Here is a 23673-nt window from a genome sequence, read left to right as displayed (position 1 = left end):
ACTTCCTACCTTCCAAACAGAAGTGTTTCATCCCCAGAAATTTGGGTCATTATTTGTACTTGGAGATTTCTTATTAATCTTGACCTGACCTCTGTGCTCAATACTCTGTGTGCTGAAGCTACTCTTGTTTCCTTTTCACAGGACCTATTAAAATGCCCTTATTTTAATTGGTCCCAAACAGGAGAAGAGCTAAAAAAAATATTGCCCTTCAAATCCCATTTAAGGTTGTAATAAAAGAACACACGTCTATCTTGTGCAACCTTATCCCAAATCAGGAATAGCTCAAAAGGTAGTGAATCCAAGGTTACCACATGCAATGACTGAACTTGTATTTTCCTCCCAAGGGCTATTCACCTTCAAGTTCCTTCATGAATAAATCAGCAGCTTAGAGGTGTGCTGCTCAAGGATCTGGATTCAATTCCTACTTCTAACACTTAATGGCTATGAGAATCTGAGCAAGTCACTTGTCTGTGCTACCCCTCAATTTCCTCATCAATAAAAATAGATATTATATTAACATCTATGTTCCAGGGTTTTTATAAGGAAGGATCAAAGAAGAACATGATGTACCTAAAGTAGTTTATAAGAGTGGGCTATTATGGTGATAGTATCATAGGCTTTTGGAATGACAAGGAAACTTAGAGATCATTTGGTTCACATGCAGCCAGTCATTAATAAAGCCAGCAAGTAAGTGGGGGAATGAGGGGAGTGTGAGGCTCTATAATACTTCACTGATTAGTAATGCTCCAACCCAAATGCTCACATAGGCTATTTGTGTCTGAATTGTGGTAGAGCCTTCTGAGTTCATATTGGTCTGATCAGCCACAGTTGGACACACTGTACATTGATCTTGACATAATTATGTCATTTTGGTCCTCTTCAAGCAGGAAGGCCAACCAACCAACTGATGAACAGAGTATTGCCGGAAGAAGGGTCAGTGATTGGAACTGCGGAAAAAGCAGATGAGTATCAAGAGAATGATTCCTGTTAGGAAGATATTGGTATTCAGGATTAAAAGTAGTAAAGGATAAGACTCTTCTTTCACTTCTTATTGCAGTCAGTGAAGACCAAGTGCCCACAGTAAGCTTAAGAAGGAATTATTTAAAATGGTTATATTTTAGACTATAATTTTAGGTTCTGCAAGACTTTAACTACAGAAACCTGCTACTCCCTCATCAATATACCATCTCACTGCAGTCAATAATTTGGATAAGGAAAAGGACTTACTCTGATAAAATTTAACCAAATGTTCATGAGAACTCAGGGATTTGTTCTGGCATCCTTGGCTTCAGAACTTGGTATCTCCTGGGAGAAACAATGTTTATAGAAAAAGATACTTTTCTTCCACCCCTTCCCTCTTAAGTAAAAATGCACTCCTCTAGAAATAAACATATACTAGGTCACTCATATTCTTTTTTTGTTTATCAATGGAGAATTTCATACTGAGGGACTTTGTGACTCGTTTGTAGACTGAAGAGGGAAGAGGATTTTAAAAGGAAATTAACCTCTTTTCCCCTCAGACTACTCCCATACTCTACCTTCTCCAAAGAAATCAAATTTCCCTAGGTTATCCCAACAGAATTTGATCCCATCTGGAAATTTTTCCTGTTTTGGGGGACCCTGCTTTCAGCTTCACACTTCTCTCTAACTCATTACCAGAGATCTCCTTTGCTTCATAGATGCTATGAGAAAGGAAAGAGAAAGAGAGAAAGAAAGAGAGAAAGAGAGAAAGAGAGAAAGAGAGAAGGAAAGAAAGAAAGAAAGGAAGGAAGAAAGAAAGAAAGAAAGAAAGAAAGAAAGAAAGAAAGAAAGAAAGAAAGAAAGAAAGAAAGAAAGAAAGAAAGAAAGAAAGAAAGAAAGAAAGAAAGAAAGAAAGAAAGAAAGGAAAGAAGGAAAGAAGGAAAGAAGGAAAGAAAGAAAGAAAGAAAGAAAGAAAGAAAGAAAGAAAGAAAGAAAGAAAGAAAGAAAGAAAGAAAGAAAGAAAGAAAGAAAGAAAGAGAGAGAAAGAAAGAAAGAAAGAAAGAAAGAAAGAAAGAAAGAAAGAAAGAAAGAAAGAAAGAAAGAAAGAAAGAAAGAAAGAAAGAAAGAAAGAAAGAAAGAAAGAAAGAAAGAAAGAAAGAAAGAAAGAAAGAAAGAAAGAAAGAAAGAAAGAAAGAAAGAAAGGAAGAAGAAAGGAAGGAAGGAAGGAAGGAAGGAAGGAAGGAAGGAAGGAAGGAAGGAAGGAAGGAAGGAAGGAAGGAAGGAAGGAGGAATGGAGGAATGGAGGAAAGGAAGGAAGGAAAAAGAAGGAAGGAACAAGGAACAATGGAACAAAGGAAGGAAGGAAGAGGAGTTACTAAGCATTAATTAGATGTCAGATACTGTGCTAAGATCTAGGGCTATGAATACAGCAAGAAAAACAGTTTATATCCTCTAGGAGACTATATACTAATGGGAAAAGCCATATATATTAGGAAAATGTTGATCAAGGAGAGGTGTCTTGGCATGGGCAATGACAGGAATAGTGAGTGGAACCATCATTAATTGACTGACTCATCCTTATCAGAGGAATGGTAGTAGTATTGGTTTAATTATTGTTCCCAGAGCCAAATATGGAAAGCAGAAGGAATTAAAACACAGAAAAGGTATTCACATAATAGCATAGAATTAACACATTCACAGGGCAATGTGATGAAAAAGACATCTTTAATACCTAGTGACAATTTTCTAATAATTGAAAAGTGTCATATTCAGCTCATATCCTTGAAAGTCCCAGAGACTATACACAAATGAAATATTGCAAGGGATGGCTATTTAAATTTTTCCACTCTAATAAATTACTCCCACAAACAATAATTTCAACATCTCACAAATATAATCTTTCATCCTCAAATAATATACTTCTTTCTAGTAACTTCAACAATATAATAGTTTTCCTTACCAAATGGCCCATCTAATAACTAGTCACCATTTGTTAATTCTTTGACAATGGATAGAAGATTATAAAATTGCAGTATTGCAGATTAGAAAAGATGTACAATTCTCTATAGTTTTGAAGGAGATGATGAAAACACTAGCTAGATTCTGGTAATATAGTTTATTTAAAAAAATCCTAGAAGACTGACATTGGAAATATGACTTTCATTTTGGTCAAAAGGAGCAGGGAGATTGAGGCATGCAATAATTATGTAAGTAAGCTAAATTTCTATTCATGCTCCTGAGGTATTTGATGTACAAAGGAAGTAATTCATGCTTTTATTTGAAAACACCCATCAGGAAATTGACTCCTTAATCTTTAATGGTGACATATCATTTATCCTCTGCAAATAGCACAACAGAAACAAACTAATTTATTTTATGACCTATAATGACTGGTTTAATGTTTAACTCACAGTTTTGATAGATCTTTAATCTCATCAATTTGGGTCTGATAAAGAACTCAGTCCATCTCTTCATTTAAGACCTGTTTGCTTCATGTTCATTTTTTTAAACTATAATTGCTCCAATTCTTCTAATACTTTGTGATTGTTCATTCAACATTATATATTTTCTGCCACTTCTTATGAACAGTACATCTTCTTTTTCTACCTGAATTTACCTGATGTATATATACCAAGACTGATATCATTGATGAATATTGATGTGAAAATATTGAATGAAATATTAGCCAAGATTATTATCATTAGGTTGGACTTATACCTAGATTTTAGGGATGGCTAATATTAAGAAAGCTATATGGATAATAAACCAAGTTAACAACAACAAAACAATAGAAACACATTTAGCTATATGAATAGATATAGAAAATGTCTTTGACAAGATACAACACTAATTTATGTTGCAAACATTAAAAGAATAGGAATCAATGAACATTTTCTTAATATGATAAATAATATCTATCTAAACCAAGAAGTAGCACTTATTTGTAATGGATAAATGTTAGAATCTTTTCCAATAAGATCAGGGTAAAGCAAAAGTATCGATTGTATATAAAACCAAAACACATAATCCTTTTGGCATATTACTCTCAAACTTGGGAGGAGATAGAAAACAAAAATACATTCAAAATAACTACAGAAAGTATAAAATATCCAGGAGTCAACCTACCAAGATGCACTGAGGACATCATCATACCATTTTCACTACCTCCACCATCATAATAGCATTTATATTGTGCTTTAAGTTTATAAAATATTAACAAAATTTTTATAAATGTTATCCATTTTATTCTCACAACTCTGGAGGAAAAATGCTATTATCACCCCCCCCTTTTTACAGATAAAGAAACTATGGTAAAAGATTAATGATTCCTCCAAAGTCATACAGCTTAAAAGGGTCTGAACCTGGATTCAAAGTCATATCTTCCTGATTTCAAGTCTAGCACTCTCCACCTAGCTTCCTATCCACCTAGATAGTATGAATACAATCTCAAAACTCAAATAAGAGAAGATGGTGTGGTAGTACACTATTTGTCAGGCTGAAAATTCCAGTCTTTCTGGAATAATATTTTGAAATTATGTGGGAGAAAAGTGACAAGAACCTCAATCTCTTTTGACCTGGAGTTTCACTGGGCTAGGCATATGCTAAACAAACCATGGTGGTTAAAGAGAGAAATAATGTTCCACACCGACCAGAATATTCAAAGAAGTACATTTTATGCTGGTAAAGAACTAGAAATAAAGTAAATAAGCATCAGCTGGAGAATGGTTAAACAAATCGTGGCACATGAATGAAATAAAGTAATATTGTACTATAAGAAACAATGAATATGAAAAATTCAGATTAGCATGGAAAGAACTGATGGAGAGTAAAGTAAGTGGAACCAGAAATTCAATATGTGCAGTAATGAGGACAATGGAAATGGAAAGAATAATAAAACAAGTATAAAGTCCATGTAATTAGAATAACCAAGCATGGTTTTGGAAAAGGATTGTAAAAATGCATCAACTTTCCTCCACTGCAGAGGTAAAGGGGCAATGTATAGGGAATACTATATATATATTAAGAGAGTAGAATATTTGCTAGTTTTGCTGAATTGTGTTTTTAAAAAAAGATTTAAAAAATCTTTATTCCATCCATAACTTTCCGAGTAGGGAAGAGGAAAGAGCTACTTTAAAAATGAATGTTCTATAAAAATAAAAACTGTCAAAAAAATAAAAGAAGAATTAATTAATTGGAAAGAAATCTATTGTTCATGTATGGATTATGACCTTGGGCAAGTTAATTTTAAAAAGCAAAACCTGACTTTCTGTCTTAAAAGTGACACTAAATATTGGTTCCAAGTCAGAAGAACAATAAGGGCTAGGCATTCGGGGTTCAGTGACAGTGCAAGGTCACACAACTAGGAAGTCTGAGGCCAGAGTTAAACCTAAGACCTCCTGTCTGCAGGTCTAGCTCTCTATCCATAGAACCACCTAGCTGCCCCTGGACTATGCCAATATAATAAAAAATAACAATGCTCTGACACTGATCTTTAGCTTTAGGGCCATACCAATCTATATACTAAGGGATTACTATATAGAACTAAATAAAATATTAAAATTCATCTTAAGGAACAAAAGGATAATAATTTTGAGGAAAATAATGAAAAAAGTAAGAATGAAGGGGGCCTAATATTATAAAATGAAAGAAGTAATCATCAAAAATTATTTGGTAGTGGTAAAATGAATGGAAAAGTTGATCAGTAGAACAAATTAGATAAACAAAACCTAGACAATAGTAACCTAGTACTTAATATTCCCAAAAATTGTATGATTGGCTAATTAATCTCTCAGAAAAACAAAACAACATTAACAAAAACCTAACTAGATTCAAAGAAAGCAATTTGGAAAAAAAAATAGTAACTTTAGACCAACATTTGTTTGAATATGTCTTTGAATTCCCAGTGTTGTTGTAGAGAAGGAACTTAAAAAATGATTATTGTTGACTAAGTGTTTACCATTACAGGGTGTTAAAAACAAAAAGATTAGTTCATAAACTAGAAGTAAATAGGGTCAGCTTGGGCTGCTAAGTGGATAGAGTGCCAGGCCTAGAGACAGGAGTTTCTATATTCAAATCTAGCCTCACACACTTCCTAGCTGTGTGACCCTGGGCAAGTCACTTAACCCCCATTGCCATGTCTTACCACTCATGTCTTGGAAGCAATACATAGTATTGATTCTAAGACACAAGGTAAGAGTTTTGTTTTTTTTAAGAAGTAAATAGAAGTAGATATCACACACAGTTATGGTTGGTGAGAGAGGGAGATATTCTTAACAAAATAAAGACTAGAGACAATCATAGAAGATAAATGAACAATTTTTATTGCATACAATGGAACTTTTTTAATGCAGCTAGTCACATGAAAATAAGATGGAAAATAAATATAGAAAATATATCTGATAAAGAATTCATACTAAAGCTACATAAAAATTTCATACGAACATATAAGAACAAGAACCATCACACATTTGCTATGTAGTTGAATATGAATTTTGGCAGGTAGATCCTGCAGTAAATAGAGTGCTGGGATCAGTTTCAGAATGACCCCAGTTCAACTCTGGCCTGTTACTAACTGTGTGACCCTTGGCAAGTCATTTAGCTTTGCTTCCTCATTTACAAAATTAGTTAGAGAAGAAATGGCAAACAATTATAGCACCTCTGCAGAGAAAACCCCAAATGGCGTTTGTTACAACTAAAATGACTAAACAACAACTAATACAAATGGGCAACTTTTAAAAGAAGAGACATAAACTACCAACAATTGTATTAAGAGAATATTCAAAATTACTAATAATAAGAATGTCAACCTGGAATCTAGAAACCCCAAATTTGTAGCCTAATAAGACCTGATGAACCCCAAGTTTTAGGACTAGCTTGTTAAGTTGGAGACCCCAAAGTTTGTACTTATTCCCTGTTACCATGAGAATCCACCCTGTAGGGAATCTCAGGCTAAAAGTTTCAGATTGAATAATGGACCCTGAGGTAAAGACAATCCACTTGAGGTGGAGGCTAAGCCCAAACCAAGTGACTTTTCTTGTCTCCAGAAGCCTCTCCCACTGCATTACACCCTCCTTTCGATGATCAAACTCGGGACCTTCAGCTTATGAGAGGGAAGCACTGCCTACTGTGCTAAAGAGTCACTTAGCTTGGGTTTGGCCCCAACTGATAAGGATTGTCTTTACCTTCGGGTCCTTTATTCAGTCTAAAACTGCTAGACTGAGATTCCCTTCAGGGTGGATTCTCACAGGAACAGGGAACAAGGACAAGCTTTGGGGTCTCCAACTTATAAGAGTCCTAAAATTTGGGGTTCATCAGATATTACAAGACCAAAAGTTTGGGGTTTCTAGATTCCATGTTGATAAGAGAACAGAAATTAAAACAACTCTTGAGTTTTTACTTAAACCCATTGTAATAATTGGCAAAGAAGATAAAAAAGAAAAAAAAGGAATGGCACATATAAGAGAAACTGTGAGAAGACTGCCTCCAATAAAACATAGTTAGTAGAACTGTGGTTTGATTGAACCATTCTGGAAGACAATTTAGTTTAATATTTAAGAAGTCATCAAACTGTATATACCCTCTGACCCACCAATATCACAACTAGGTAGAGACCTCAAGGAGGTTAAAGAAAGAGCAAAAAGGTCCATATGTACATGTTTTCAAAGTTTAAATAATAGCCTTAGGAGTGCCTTTTAATACATGCTCCTGGTGCAACAATCTATAGCTATAGCTCTGAACAGGAAACTCTTCCCCTCTCTCCCATTTGTGCCAACATCCTCTATCCCTGTACCTTTCCAGGGAAGGTCTCTACACCTCTCTACTTGAAGAATGCCTCACTGTGGGTGATTAATCCTCCTCATGGTGAAGGCAGAGTTCAAAGCAATCTTGTTAACTCCAAAGAAGTAGCTAGTGAAGCAAATAATGGAGTTTTATCCTGAAAGCCAATTTAGACCTCCCAGCAATGTAAAATCAATCTTATTATTTATGGATGACAAACATACATTTTCATTAATGTGTAACAGAAGGAATTAAAAAGCTTCTCTCTGTCATTGTTTATCTTTTTAAATTCCTTGCAGAATGTAACTTTTGGGGACACCTGAAGGGAAGTAGAGAAAGCAGCTGGGTGAAACAATGAATATCTCCCTTTGGGATCCTTCCAAAGTCTTGGCATCAGAGATAAGTTGTCTTGTAAATTTAAATGTATCAAGTACAAGTGAATCTGCTTAGGGAAAAGAACAATCCAAATGAGAGGTATGATGAATTGGAAAGAACATTGCTCTGAGGCTCTGGATTCCAGTGTTGGTCCTGACCATAGTTCAAAGTTGCAAAATGAATAAAATGGGGCCCGGAAGTGGTGGGGACGACCATCAGTTGGGGAGTGGCTGAGTGGGTTGTGACTTACAGTTGAAGTAACAAGTAGGTAGATTTTGAGGGAATGCAGGACATATATGAGGTTGTGAGAGGTGTAATGGGTAGAGCCAGAATAGCAGAGGTATTGTCTGGGGGTGGGGGGTGACTTGTATGTGTGCCCACCTCCAGAGAGGGAACTGGTGGATGGAGGTGAGCAGGACATGGTTTTATGTACACATATGGCTTTTTGCCAAGTAGTGCCTTCTCTAGAGTGTGGAAGGAAAGGAGGGAGAGTTACCTGGGAGTTTTCATGTGGAAGGCAGGCAAATAAATGAATACATTGAAAAATTACAAATAAATGAATGAGTTGAGATTAGTAGAAGCATAAGGTTCTCTTCTAACTCTACATAATTAACTCTCTAAATGCATATATATGTATATAAATGCATACATATAAACACATAAATATGTATATAAATATATACATACATATATGGACAGAGAACTGGCTTCAAGTTCCACTTCCGATATAACTTGGCAGTGTGACACTAGGTGAGTGACAAAACCTCTTAGTGCTCTAAGCAACTCTTAAGATTTCCAGTTGTAGAGAAAGTAGAGACCCATACTGGTAAAGGGATCCCTCACCATAGATTTCCTTTTAACTATAAATCACAAATCTAGTACCCATTCCACTAATTATCCTAGGTCTGTGATGGCAAACCTATGGCATGTGAGCCAGAGATGGCACACAGAGATCTCTCTGTGGGTATGCATGCCAAGGACCCAGTGCCCCAAGGCTCCAGCTCACTGGTCCTTGCAGCACAGCCAGAGTTCCTAACTAGAAAGCCAGAGGGAGTGGCTGGGCTGCTCCCCTCCCCCTCTCCCCAGTAGGAGTTAGTAAGCAGGTCTCTTTAAGAAAGCATCCCTTGCTGGACAAGATTGCCCCCACCTCCTTCAGAACACAATGGCCTCTTAATTACCTTTGGCCTGAGTGAGAGAGAAACTATTAATGTCTTTACTATCAGAAGCAACCAATGTCTTTACAAAAAGTATTATGGGGATTTGAGGATATCTTTTGAGTTTATACTTTAAAAATACTCAAAACTGAAGTCCTGTGATTTAGGACTAAGTTTTATGAACCTGAGTCTAGGCTAATAGCCTCTTTTCTCTTCTATAACCCCCTTCCCTAGTTTCTTTCATTGGCAACCCCTGGCTGCTTTAGTCTGTTCAATTTGCATTTAAAGGAGTCCCTTGCCTGAGGGAAAAAATAGTGACTTGTCAGAGGTCAAGTCACTATTATCGCCCAGTCAGCCCTCCATCTAGATTAAAACCTGACTTCAACCCTTGACCATTTGCTAAAAAGGTTCATTTGGAGGATACCCACTTCAGGAAGGCTGGAAGTGAAGGGGTGAATGTGTCAGGATGATATCATTTAACCTGAGGGTTATATTTTCCTATAATAAGGGGTTTTCCTGTAAACTGGGACTTTTTTTCTGGCCACCTTTTTCTCTCTCTCAATAAAGCATTTGAAATTGCTTCTGGTTCCTTGAATACTGGCTAAAGGGGGTGTACTTTGAAATTTTCAAGGTCCCCTCAATTTCCACTTTGGAGAGGAGCTAGGTTTGAGGGGATCATAGCTCACATAACAAGAAGGAAGCAGAGTGCTTGCACCCCTCACCTATCCCTCTCCCCAAGCCTGACTACATCACCTGCCCCCCTGTCCAGCAGTCTGATGGGAGTGCTTCCTCCTTCCTCTGGGTGGAGTAAGGGGGGAAGCAGTGTTAGCCTGGCCCTCAGTGCCTCAGTGGGAAGAGGGGCACAGAATGGGGGGCATGGGCATGGCACTTATGCTGGGGTGGAGGGGGGCCTGGCACTCCATCTCCAAAAGGTTGCCCTTCTCTGTTCTAGGTGATCCTAGATCACCTGAGGTGACTTTTTTGCAATAGCATGCCATGTTATATATTACAATAATGCAATAGACAATCCATAGAATTGGTCCATCAACAAAAATATCTTGGATGGACAATGCAAATGGATGATAAGTTGGGGCAGAACTGAAGAGGAGGAAATAAGGATGAGTTTACTTTGGGAAATTCTATGGTGCTTTTACTGTTATTCTGAGGGGGAGACAAGATATCCTGAATCTCTAATACACAGCACAGTGTCTGGTAGATAGAAAATGCCTACCCAGTGTTTGACAATTGACTGATTAAGTCTCTGGCATTTCTTCCTTTTTAAAAGAAGATCATCCTTTGGGTTTTGATTACAATTTATTTTGATTTTGCTGCTGCAGCAGCAGCCCTGACTGTTAAGGCAGATATGGAAGATGGCTATTACTAGATGACTATGACTATGCCTGAATCTGAGAAATAAACATATAAAGTGATATAAAAAGAATATCACAAAATAGAGTTTGCATCATCTTTGTTAAGAAGGGTCAGTCCCAGATGTACTGTAGGTCACTTACCACTGATTTCAATTTCCCAAAAAAAGTCCTAGGTAAAAGCTAGACTCCGGACAAAGCAGGATTACTATATTCTAGATAGCTCATTAGCCATGTTTCCCTCCTTTTACTCCCTTTATCCAGCCACACACACATATATCTCATTCCCAAACAGTTGGCCAGTTAACATTGGTATCTCTGCCATCCCTTGTACTATTTCAGTGGGTCCTCATATAGCAGTCCTTCTCAGAATCTTTTCTAGGTCTGTGACATTTTTTATTCCATTTCAGTAAACAAATCAGCAAGAAGCAATCCCAGTGTACATACCTAGCCTGATCTTCCATTGGAGGTAAGCTTGACAAAGTAATTGCAGCAGCCAAGAACAGATTGAAAACAGCTTCACCATTTTACTGTGATGTCCAATAAACAGGCAGTTTAGTCTCCTGTTAATATGTTTCAATTAAAAAAGGATGGGAGCAAGAACAAATCACTGTAGAGAGTGTCAGGGAGAATTAACAACCATTCTCATTTCACAGCTCACTGACTCTGAAGATGTTGGAGGAATGAAAGGAACTTGCTCATTAAGCCAAGATACTTGGTCTCTGATTCCCTACTGGACCATTTCAGGTGGCCTGTAGCAAAAGCACCAGGATTTCTGTTAAGAGTGGTTAGGAAAGGAGACTAATGGGAAGGATCCAACCTTCCAAGGAAGTCAAGTTCAGGACTACTCCAGGGAATTCATGATAAAAAAGGCTAACATAGAAGAAACTGACAATCTAAATTCAGATTGATGCATACCATTCTTCTCTCTATTTCTTCCATGAATTTTTCTCTAATGTGGTATGTGTCTTCTTTTACAACATTATGAACATGTGAGTATATATTGTATGATGACATTTGTACAACTTATATGATATTATCTGTGATCTTGGTGAGGACTGAGAGGAAAAGAGAAAATATGGATTACAAAATGTCATAAAATATTATTAAAAACAATATCTACATAATCTGGGGAAAAGTTAATTTTTAAAAAGTCAACAAGTACTTATTAAGTGATTACTATGTGCTAAGCATGGGATACAAGTGCAAGCAAAACTAAAGACATTCCCTGCCCTCAGGGAGCTTACATTCTAGAAAGGGAAGACAATATACAAAAGGGAGGTGAAGGTTGGGGGTGAGTGGGGAAGGTACCAGGCCCAGTATGGTGGTGAAGTCCAGAGAATGAAGTATAGTTTGGACTCTTCATCAAAACAAAATTTCTGAAAGAAATTCATCAATGAGAGAAGGAGGTCTCAGGGGTAGAGGAAAAAAGCAAACCAATACTGGTGGCAGAATCCAGAGAGTGAACTCTAAAACTGTCTTGTCATGAAATTAGAATCACAGAATCACAAGCTGTCATTTTCCTGATAAAACTTCAAATATTCAAGGATTATTGTCATGCCCCTTTAAAAGCTAAATTTTCTCCTGTCCAGATTAAACTCTTCCAGTTCCTTTAGTTACTAATGTGCCCCATCTTAAAGAACTCTGTCATGTTGACTGACCTCCTCTGAATGTCTTACAACACCTTTTCTATAATGTGGTCACTTGAAGTGAAATACTATTTTAAAACTATTACTTGGGACAGCTAGGTGCTTAAAAAGCCAGGCCTAGAGACAGAATGTCCTTCCTAGCTCTATGACCCTGGACAAGTCACTTGACCCCCATTGCCTAGCCCTTACTGCTCTTCTGCCTTGGAATCAACACACAGTATTGATTCCAAGATGGAAGTTAAGGGTTTAAAAGTAAAATACTATTATTATTATTATTAATAATAATTCTATTACTGAAATTAATTCAATACTCCAAATATAGTCTAACTAATGTCTATGGCAGTGGGCCCTCACCTTCCTCCCTAGTCTATGACCTATCTCCTGTTACTTCTAGATTGCAATGGTTCAACTCAATAGTGTAGAGCTTCCCTCTTATAATGTCGGTTGCAGTCCATCCATGCCTAACCATCCTGTACAACTTTTGTCTTGGTTATTCTGAAAATCCTCCATTGGTAATCTACCCAATCTCCTGGGCAACTTTCCTCTTGATTTTTTGTTATGGCGTGGATACCAATAGAGTACACAACCCATCTATGTGTTATTTTCTGTCATTACATAAAAGGCCCATCTTTTTCTTTTTTCTTTGCCCTACAAATACTGTGCTGCAACCTCCTCAGGCCCATCACATGTCTGTTGATTTTTGGAAGGATTCAAAGAGAGAGAAAGACTACAGAGACTGTGTGCTCCATGACACCAACCCCTAACTCTACAGGAGTGCCAGAAGAATATTGGCATTTATTTATTCATTCATTCATTTATTTATTTGCTTGTTTGTTTATTTTTTTGTTTGTTTATTTTTAAAAGAGCTTTTATGGACAACTTCTGTTTCTCACATCATCATAGTTATTCCAGTTATAACTTCCTCTCCCTCCTCTCAAGGAGCTATCCCATAGAATAAATGGGATTTTTTTAAAGAGGAAAAGGAATCAGTACAACTGATAAATATATTGAACAAGTTAGAAAATGTATCACACCTGTGTACTTCCTATCTCCATGAAAGGCTAGGTTGGGTCTGTCTTCTCATATCTCTTCATTTGGGTCTTGCTTGATCTTTATAATTTAGTTAGATTTAATTTCAGTTTTGATGTGTAACCACTCTTTCCATTTACATCATTAGAGTTACTAGATATTCTGTTTTCTAAGTTCTGCTTACTTCCCTCTGCATTGATTTGTAAAGAACTTTCCATGCATCTTTGTTTTCATCACACACATAATTTCTTATAGCACAGTAAGATTCCATTACATTCATGTACCACAATTTGTTTAGCTATTCCCCAGGATATACTTACTTAAATGACTGTTTTTTGTTTTAAGAAGGCCTCACTCACTATACCTGTCATTTCTATTTGTTTTTCCAGTTTACAATGCCTGGCATGTAGTAAGTGCTAAATAAATCCTTTTAAATTCCTTCATTGTGTCCAAGATATATGTACTAATGGTCAAGCTTTATAAATTGTCTAACTAACTGTATAGCATTATGGACACAATTATCTCACTGAGTTTATAATTCAACAATCCTGTCTTCTCTACCAATTTTTTTTCTAATGCCATGTTGGCTAGCTTCTCCCCTCCTACTTTGTACTTGTGAAACTGACCTTTAGAAACCAAATGTAAGACTTTACATTCATCCCTTTTATGTTGCATTTCACTATATTCTTTCTAGTTTGAGATGCCTTTTGGTCCTTTATCTGTCATCCATCATGTTTGCTAACTCCTCCAGTTATAGTGCTTTAAAGTTTACACATTCCTCAGGAGGATGATAATGCGAATATTATTAATCCCAAACTCCTCTCTACATAAAGATTTTAAAGGAAATCAATACTCAGAAAGGAGCAGACAGGTATGAAATCAAGTTTTCTGACTCTAATTAAAACACTTTTCCTGCTATACTACACTGTTGTTTATTTATTTAAAATATTTTTTTAAAAATCCTGACTTTCTATCTTTGAATCAATAGTAAAGGCCAGGAAATATGGTTAAGTGACTTGCCCAGACACAGCTAGAAAGTGTCTGAGGCTAGATTTGAACCCAGGACTTTCCATCTCTAGACCTGACTCTCAATCCACTGAGCCACATTACTACCCTTATACAACAACTCTTACTGATCAGTCTTCACACTCATGCCCTACTCCAACTCCAACTTACTTTTATAGCATCTGAGATACACCTACATAGGAATTGTTTCATTCTTTGTACTTATATCTCCTATACCTATTGTATAGTGCCTGGCACATAGTAGGTACTTAATAAATATTGATTGATTATGGCTATTTGTAGCTGTCCATGATCCTCTGAGAGGGTTAGAGGCTATATCTGCTTCCAGTGACTTTTGTCACTTCACTGGTATTCCAAAGGGCAGGGAGCATCCCCACAGGCAGAAACTATCCATTCCTAACTCCAGATTGCTAGGATAGTGCCTCCAAGCAGCCCCCAAATATTAGATTCTGTTCCTGTAATTTCTTCCCTCTGGATTCCTGCCCATTTTGTCCCAAAGATAAATGAATAAGAGCATGTATTTCAAAGTAAACTGAGCACCCATATTCCCTCTTCCCTCCAGAGGAATAGAACAGCATAGCTTCATTTCTTCTCTCTCCCCATCAACTTAAAAGAAAAAAATCAGTTTGGATTCCCTCCCTAGATTTTAGAAAATTAAAAAAAAACATACTCAGAGGCATTATTTGGTCTCCCCTCTGTGGGTACCTGCTCTCCTGAAGTCTATGTCCCAGGAGGATGCTGGGTCTCATACCTTACCATGTTTGGGCACAGAGACTGCTCCAGGGATGGGGAGCACAGGGCCAGCCACCGCTGGAGGAGCCCTGTAAAACAAAGCTTCCTGCTGTAACTCAGGCTGCTTCCTTGGGGCAGACGTGGGGGTGGGGGAATGGATAACTTCCTGGCTCCACCGGCCTTCCGAAAAAGAAGTTTTTCTTGAAGGTGAGGACTTAAATTCAGGAGCCAGCGGAGACGGTGAGTACCTCTCAGAGCACTTTCTAGAGCCCGTCTCACAAAATTGTTTCTGCTGGGCTATTTGCGGGACTTTGTGGAGGTAGGAGGCAGAATCTGTGGAAATGGGTAGACTGGGTAGAAGGCATCAGATGTGGATGGGTGGGGAGGACAGTGTTAAAACAAAGAGATTTCCTATCTGAACCACGTATCCCGAGGCTGTGATGGCTGAGTGATTTAAGAGTAGTTACAACCATATTTGCCGTCTGGGGATAGGGGGTGATGTGGGGCTTAGGGGGAGGATGTCTCCCTCGGATCGCTCACTCCCCTGCCCCTTGGGTGGTTGGGCAGGGGTCCAGGCTCTCCCAGAGCTCAGAATGGCCAGCATCCCTGGGAGAAAAGATAGACCCTTCAGAAGGGGAATTAATAATGCTTATCGGGAAGATATTGTTATGGGAAGTCAGAGGTTTCCTCCTTCCTGCCTTTTTGTTTACCCTGGCCCCTGTTCTCACCCTGGGTTATTAGTCCAAGGGAGTCTGACCAATCCGAATATAAGATCACGGAGGTGGGCACCCATCCTCGAGCTGCCGGGGTCCCAGGGAAATCTTGCTACTCTTGTCTCTGGCTACTAACAAATTTGTACCAGCCCTACCCCAAACAGTGAAGGAATGCAAGAAAAGAACCTATTTGTCTTTCAAATGCCACTTCCTTCTGGAAGGGTTTTTTTGATGCCGGCCTCCCCACTCAGAAATGCCCCTTCTCTCTTGAACCTCAATGCATCTTGTACTCATGATATTATTACTGAATTCTGTGTGACAGTTCTTGTACACTTTTATATTGCACTGAATATTTGTTATTGTATATATATATATATATATATAATCTCCCTCAGCTTATAAATTCTATGAAGGGAAAAACTATGCCTTAACTTTCATTGTATCTCTTCCTTTACCTGCCATAATGCTTCATAAATAGTAGAATCACAGCTTTAGATTTAGAAATGAGATAATCTAGTCTAACTACAGATGAAGAAACTGAGGCCCAGGGAGGTTAAGTGACTGACTGCCCAACATCATACAGGTAGTAAAGAGAACCAGGTCTGGACCAAGGTCCTCCAACTTCCAGGGATCTCTCTACTATATCCTTTGAATGAATGGTTGCTGTTAAATGAATGACAGAGGGAGACTTTAGACATATCACCAGACACTAATTTTCCCAGAGTGAAACTAATTCCCCCAGCTGGGAAAATTTTCTCCTTATTTAACCACATTGTCTCTTGCTTCAATTCAATCCTGCAAAGACTTCAAGTGAGGAAGAGGGTGGTCATACTTGTATAAGACCTCTTCCCTTTTGAAGGCAGTTGCTACTAATGCACAATCTCAGCCGGTTCCAATAACCCCTCTGTATGAAAAGACAATTACAGATCCTGCTTAATGCCTTTAGAATTCCACCCTAGGCCTCAGCTGTCATTTCCCCTGACTCAATGGAAGGATGCCACATCACTGCAGCTCTTAGATTAGGATATTCTCTGTGAATCAAATGTATTTCTTTTCCTGAAGTCTTGGCCTTTTTTAACCTGCCTCCCCCAGCTGGCAAAAGAAAAGAGCCTACAATTTGGTTAACCACAGTGGTTGATGTGTTTAGAAACCCATCAATCACCTGTGTAAAAAGTAGCAAGAAGAGTTGCTTCTGCTGCCTGGTCTAAGTAGGCACCATTTACATGGAAGTGAAGAGCTGAAAGCTGATTAGCCCAGGAGGCTACAGCTTGCTTACCTCATTCCTCCTCTCCCTGGAGGTGAACATCTTTTCAGGTAAGTTGACTCCAGTGAAATGATGTTGTGCAAACAAGCCCTTTGTAAAATTCTATATAAAGAGAAGTGAATTTCTTTAAGATTCCTTCCTTCCAGCTCTACCATGAGACCTCATAAAACTTGAGGTGACCCTGGGCTATCTTATTGAGATTTTTATTTTTCTATTTACAAATACTGTCTTGTATCTTCACAACAGCCTTGGTAGGTAGGTGTTACTTTTATGCCTGTTTTATAGATGAGGAAACTGAGGCAGGAAGACATTAAGTGACTTGTCCAGGGTCACATAGCCAGTAAGTGTTTACAGGCTATGCCAGATCAAACACAAGCTCTGTCCCATGCTGAGAAGACTCCTTGGAGGGGCTCAGTGACTGGCAATACATCATCCTTGCTCAGTGTAGAGAGGTCCATCACCATATCGTTGTCTGCCAGGAAAAGGGATTTTTATTTTGGCCGTACGTCAACTCATTACAGTGGGGTTGCTGTCTTCTTTGGAAAAGGGAGGCCCCACAACAAGATCATGTATTTTTTTTTTAAGAATTCTTTCTTCTTTAAATTTTTAAACCCTTACCTTCTGTCTTAGAATTAATGCTGTGTTTTGGTTTTAAGACAGAAGAGTGATAAGGGCTAGACAATGGGGGTTAAGTGACTTGTCCAGAATCATACAGCTCAAACAGGAATTCTTAAAGTGTTAGCATTGTTATTATTAAAGTGTTATTACCATTTTGTTTCTCCAGAAGCTAGGGTGCTTTTATAAATTGCCAAAATTTTAGAGGTAAGAAGTAGCAGAACTAGAGTCCTTTGATTTAAATTCTTTAAAGTCTTTTCATTGGGAAATATTAATGAATGGTTGCTAATGAATTAATAGAAGAGGGAGACTTTAAATTCCATCCATCTAAATTATTATAATAAGGATAGCTAACATCTTTCTCTGTGTATATATAGATATATATGTTTATATATATATTTGTCAAATTTAAAGTATATATACATATACATATATGTATACACTTTAAAGTTTACAAATACTTTACAAATATCTCATTTTATCCTCACGGTACCCCGGTAGGGGTTTCCTATTTAGGGATGAAGAATCCAAGGTAGACAGAAGTTAATGACCTGTCAAGAATCCTATAGCTATTAAGTGTCTGAATCTGCATTTGTACTCAAGGAGAGTTCTTCTTGATGTCTAATCATAATCTTTCTTGCTGCAATTTAAATTAATTCAACTTTCTTTTGGGTTTTTGAAAAGGTCTTGCCTTTTGCTGACCATCTCTTTGCTGACCTATCCTCTCCCCAAGCTCTGTGGTATCTGTTGCTATAGAAGTTGTAGAAAAAAAAACTACCTTATCGTTGTTGTCCCTTCTCCTTTGGGCTAAATGTTATCTTTAAAACAGAGGAAGTAATGAAATAGTGATTCCAGTTCAATGGGGGGAAATGGATTTATATTATGGACCTACTACTGAGAAAAAGATAATCCCTGCCTTGGAGGAAGTTACATTCTACTGGGATCAGCCATGTATGGTTCTGTCAAAATTTCCTACCCACATCATTAAAGAGGACGAATTCCTTAGATATTAAAACAAGACCTGAGTATTCAGTTGCACAGAGTCCTTCCAATTTAGACTGTTTCCTATCTATTCCATGAACAAGATCATGGATCCAGACATCAAGACCAAGCCTGTCATTTTACAGATGAGGAATCCAAAACCCTGGGAGGTTAAATGACCCCTTTACCCCTTTCCAGTAGAACTCCTAAGGTAAAACTTGGAAGCAGAGCTTATACTTGAAGCTGTTCCTATTTTAAGTGCTCAATTTCAATTATTTAACAAACTCCTCTATCTGAAGAGAATCTCAAAGATGCTAAATATCTTTAAAATCTTGCATTAAAATCCATTCCCCATTTCAGACTTTCTCTTTTCCATTTCAGCTCCTTCCACATTCACTCTATTGACCTCATGCTGATCCCTGGCTGTCTTACCATCCACCTCTCCCTCTAACTCTGCTGCCCTTCCCATAATCAACCACTGCCTCTTGTTCTTGCTTCTTGACTTTTCCAAATACCTCTCCTCTGTCAGAATTAACTTACTCGGGTCCATTAGAACTCTGGTTTCTGGGTGGAAATAACTAGTTAATCAAATAAATTAGCCAATGGCAGTGTAGGAATAGGAGTAAATGAATTAATGTCTTTCTTCTATGACTCAATGGAAAGGATACTGGATTTGGAGTTGAAAAATTAGAAAATCCTGGGTGGCACAATGAATGGAGCTCTGGACTCAGTCAGGAAGACTCAGTTTCAAATTTGGTCTCAGATATTTGCTTAATTGTATGACCCAGAGCAAAGAGTCCTCTTTCTGCCTTAGTCTTCTCACTGCAAAGTGAGTCTAATAGTAACACTTATCTCTCAGGGTTGTTTTGAGGATAAAATGCAATAGTGTTTATAAAGCACTTTGTGAAATCTAAGGTTTTATGAAAATACTAGATAACTTATCCCCAAAGGTCTTATAGCAAATTTAATCTTCAATAGATTAAATATACACATTTTCACACACATACACATATGAACACATATATAGACCTTTAAACACATTCTCATGTGCATAAGTATATGAACACAGGTATGTGTATGTATATATGTATTTAGATGGTATAGTGTGTTTTAGATATACACATCTGTTGTCTAATTTAAATGATGTCCTGTGGACCTCATCTAGAACATGAAATGGTTGGGCTACATGGTTTCTAAAGTCCATTCCAGTTCTAAATTCTCTATTCCACCAAGTATTAAATCATGGAGCTGCGATTTCATGGGCACAGATATTCTAAGTATGTCCAAGAAGCTTGTAAGTTTAATATAATTTACAATTTTAATGAGAGGCCTGAGCAGCAGAAAGGTTAAAGAAGCCCAAAGTCCTATACTATTATTGAGGTTGCTAATCTTGGTTTTCCTTGTTTGACTCTCTAACCCCAGGAGTGGCCAGATAGGTCTGTTTCTCAGTCAAGATGGGGAAAAATCTGGTGACAGCACAGATACGAGGAGAGACTCGTGCCCTGTGCCTGGGCACAGTCATGGTGGTGTGTTCTGCCATCGCCTACTACATCCTGGGAACAACCATGCTGCCCTTATTCCACAAGAGGTACCCAACAACCCTTTACCCTATTATATAATTTCCCTTTTCTAAGAACCTATATGACTTATAAGCTTTGGATTCACTTTCTTAGCCACTGGAAAAGGGATACTATAAAGTGGGACAACATGGAATCATCTTTGTCTAGAAGAAAGGAGCCATCAAACAAATGGACTGATAATGGATATTCCCTTTCCACCCCCTCTTTACCAATCAAGTGCATTCTAGCACCTCTGACCATTGCTGCTCCCTACTTCTTCCATTCTTTCTATAGGTATTTTGGTAGAATTTGATTCTACTAAAATGGAAGGGGTGAAATATTCTGTATGGGAGTCATATCAGTGCTTCTTAGGATCAGAATTAGATATGGAAGGGATTTCAGAGACTATCTAGTCCAACCTTCTCATTTTAAAAATGAGGAAATTGATGCTCAGGGTAGTTAAATAACTTGCTGAAGGCCACTCAGGTAGTAACTAGCAAAGTTAGGCTTCAAGTCCAAATTCAAATTTTTACAGCATACTAACTATCCTGTCCTAAATTTATCCTAGGCACTTCTTTTTGTTTGTTTGGGGGATTTTTTTTTTGGTCATTGTTAGTTAAATTTTCTTTTCAGTTACTTTTCATTTTATATTTCCCTCTTTTTAAGAAAAGGGAATTTTTGCTTTAAAAGGGAAATAACTATCTCTGAAAGTATTAAAATGGACTGGTTCTAGCCAACTGTTCTGGTAGAATATTGTGTTTATAATGATGGCTGTTAACTGACCTTGATCATAGCATCTCATATTTGGAAAGAACCTTAGAGGTCATTTTCTACAATCTTCTACTCTGCAGAAATCCCCTCTACAATATCCCTAAAAGATGCTTATTCCGTTTATGAAAACTTCCCATGTTGAGAACAGTGCTAGTGCCACACAGAACCATTCAGACAACTGTAGCTGTGATGCAGTCTACCACATTGAGCTGAAATCTGACTCCCTCTAATTTGTACCCATTGACCCAACCAGAGATTGTATCCCCACTTCAGTCTTCTCTCCTGCAAATTATCTCTTAACTGTGCCTCAAATTACATGATGGCTAGATCCATTCTCCTTCCTGGTCACCTTGTCTGGAAGGCATTCATCTTTGCCTTCTTCTTCTAGCACCCTTTTCAACTCAAAGGTTGAGGAAAGTAAGATCAGGGTGTCTGATGCTTTTTGAGTCAATAGTGCTAAGTAATAGCACTGGAGGACATTAGAAGTAGAAAGCTGTCTCTTCTTTCTTTAGTATTGTTAGTGCTAAGACAGTTTCATCTAAGTTATGAGTCCCAAGATCTTGAATGAAATTAGATTTATCCTTAGGACCTCTACTGTGCACCAAATTTAAGTGGGAATTTTAGCTGGCATCCAGTCTTTGAGCTTTCCCAGAATGATGCCCCAAAGTTGTAGTTGATTCGGCTATTAATTAACTCTGTGATTGTGACATAGCCAATTTCTCCTATCTAGGTCTCAGTTTTCTCATCTGTAAAATGACACTTGGACTAGATAGTCTTAAAGATTCTTTTGCTCTTTGATTCCTACTCTCTGCTAAACACCAGTCAATGGATCCTATCTAACTGCTTTCTCTCTCTCTCTCTCTCTCTCTCATCTCTATTTTATATATATATATATATATATATAGTTATATTTATAAGTTTGTATATTCAAACAGGAAAAAAAAGATAGCATGAACATCCTTCACAGGCCAAGTCCATCAGGAGATTCTTGGCAAGTCCAGTTTAATTTCTATCAAGCACTGACTGGCACAATGTCAGTGGCCACCAAAACATGGTACTACTCTCATCTTTGCCTGTGTCTTTGTGTACCTATGTTTCTCCTAGTGTATGGACTGAAGTATCTGATTGTCACCTAGTTGAAGCAGATATTAGGGACCATGAGAAGCTGGATGGCAAGAAGGTCCCACAGTATCCATGTCTGTTGGTCAATGTATCTACCATTGGGAAGCTGACCATTTTGTACCACACAGAGGAGACAAAAGAAAAAAATTCCCAGGTAAAATCAAGAAAGAAGTTAGTCTAGGACTTATGATACATATGGGGCAATAACACAATAAATGTATCATTTTCTTCCAGAGAAACCAAAGGGCAGCCCAGGAAGCTACTGAGAGAAAGGATTTGGAGGGAACTATCTAGAAAGTCAACTATTAGGTATCACTGTAGAGTGGAAAGAATGCTAATTCTTATGTCAGGGGACTTGAATCCAATGCCTACCCTGTAAGACCCTGAGTAAATCATTTAACCCTCCTAAATTCCTTATCTGTAAAATGAGAAAGCAGAATGAGATGACTTCTAAGGCCCTTTCCCATTTTAAATCTATGAACTGATAGAAATTTAAGATATCTCAAGTCATAGAAGAAATCGATATAGAAAGACCTAAATTGAGAACCCATGAATCTGAGTTGTATCTCTTTTTTCCTGTGGTTTTAAAAATAGCCTCAAAACCTACCAGCCAAGGGCATGAAAGCATTAATGCTAGGTAAGTAGGAGATGTGGCTGATGTCATTCATCATGTGTGCTGGGAAGAAATACTGGAAGCATCAGGACAACCAGTCTTCTTCTGGACCTCATGTACTAGATAGCCCTAATCAATTGACTTTGGGGGAGGAATTGAGAAGGAAAAGCAGGCATTGTTCCAGAGTCAATCTGACAATGAAGGTGAGCACAGACATAGATCTATATGGTTTTTCCTTAATAAGTTATCAGCAATGTGTCAAGCCAAACCTCTGGTCAGTCCTCAAGGGGAAGTGTTTATAGCCTCCAGCTGATCATTGCTCTCCCTCCTTTTCATGCGTAGTTATCAATTATAGCCTTTAATAGGAAGTTACAAAGAGGGTGAGAAAGCCAGCCCTCACTGCCTCTGTCTGACAGCTGCACATTTGGTCCAGTTCCTTATTCTGCATTCACTAATTTGTGGAATGTGGGAGGCAGAGGGGAGAGAGAGTTCTCAGGGGCCTGCCAAGAGGGCTCTGTGCAAAGTGCAGAGGCACAGGAGAAATAGACTTCTACCTTCCAGGCCCAGGTCCTTCTCACATTCTCCCTGGACATGTGGGCTAGAGATTCCTGAGCCTCGCTCTTCTCTCCATGAATGCTGGAAGTGAGGTTGGGGCTATAGTGAAGAGGATGCCATCTCTTATTGGGATTTTGGCAACTGGATTCAATTGACTCCTCTGGAATTTGGGCCGAAACTTCATTACAACAAGTTGAATGCTAGAAGGATTAGCCCAGGGGAGCTTCAGGTACATGATTTGACTTCCCTTGGCACTCCTGGACACCTGTGATTGGTAGCTATATGGCATCTGTATAATGCATAAAATTCTTACCACCAGTTCTGTGAGGACAGGATCAAATGTCTTGTAAAGAGATCAGGATAATTTTAGGCAGGGGCATATAGTATGCAGGGGCTCTTAACCTTTTTTCT

At 38.0% G+C, this 23673-nt stretch overlaps 2 protein-coding genes across 2 annotated transcripts in view; one reads left to right on the top strand and one right to left on the bottom strand.

Annotated features, from left to right (window-relative positions):
• The window catches only part of KCNIP1 (potassium voltage-gated channel interacting protein 1), a 598407-nt gene that overhangs the window by 509612 nt on the left and 65122 nt on the right, over positions 1-23673 (bottom strand). The gene's annotated exons all lie outside the window — the stretch shown is intronic.
• The window catches only part of KCNMB1 (potassium calcium-activated channel subfamily M regulatory beta subunit 1), an 11828-nt gene continuing 3269 nt past the window's right edge, over positions 15115-23673 (top strand). The window contains exons 1-3 of the mRNA XM_001380315.4: positions 15115-15309; positions 20065-20230; positions 22077-22248. Coding sequence (XP_001380352.1) covers positions 20097-20230; positions 22077-22248 — 306 coding nt within the window. The 5' untranslated portion in view covers positions 15115-15309; positions 20065-20096. The remainder of the gene's footprint in view (positions 15310-20064; positions 20231-22076; positions 22249-23673) is intronic.

The sequence above is a fragment of the Monodelphis domestica genome, chromosome 1 (genome assembly GCF_027887165.1).
Source record: "Monodelphis domestica isolate mMonDom1 chromosome 1, mMonDom1.pri, whole genome shotgun sequence".
NCBI classification, from domain to species: domain Eukaryota; kingdom Metazoa; phylum Chordata; class Mammalia; order Didelphimorphia; family Didelphidae; genus Monodelphis; species Monodelphis domestica.
Note: the sequence above shows the minus strand (reverse complement) of the source record. Positions and strands in the feature narration are given on the sequence as shown.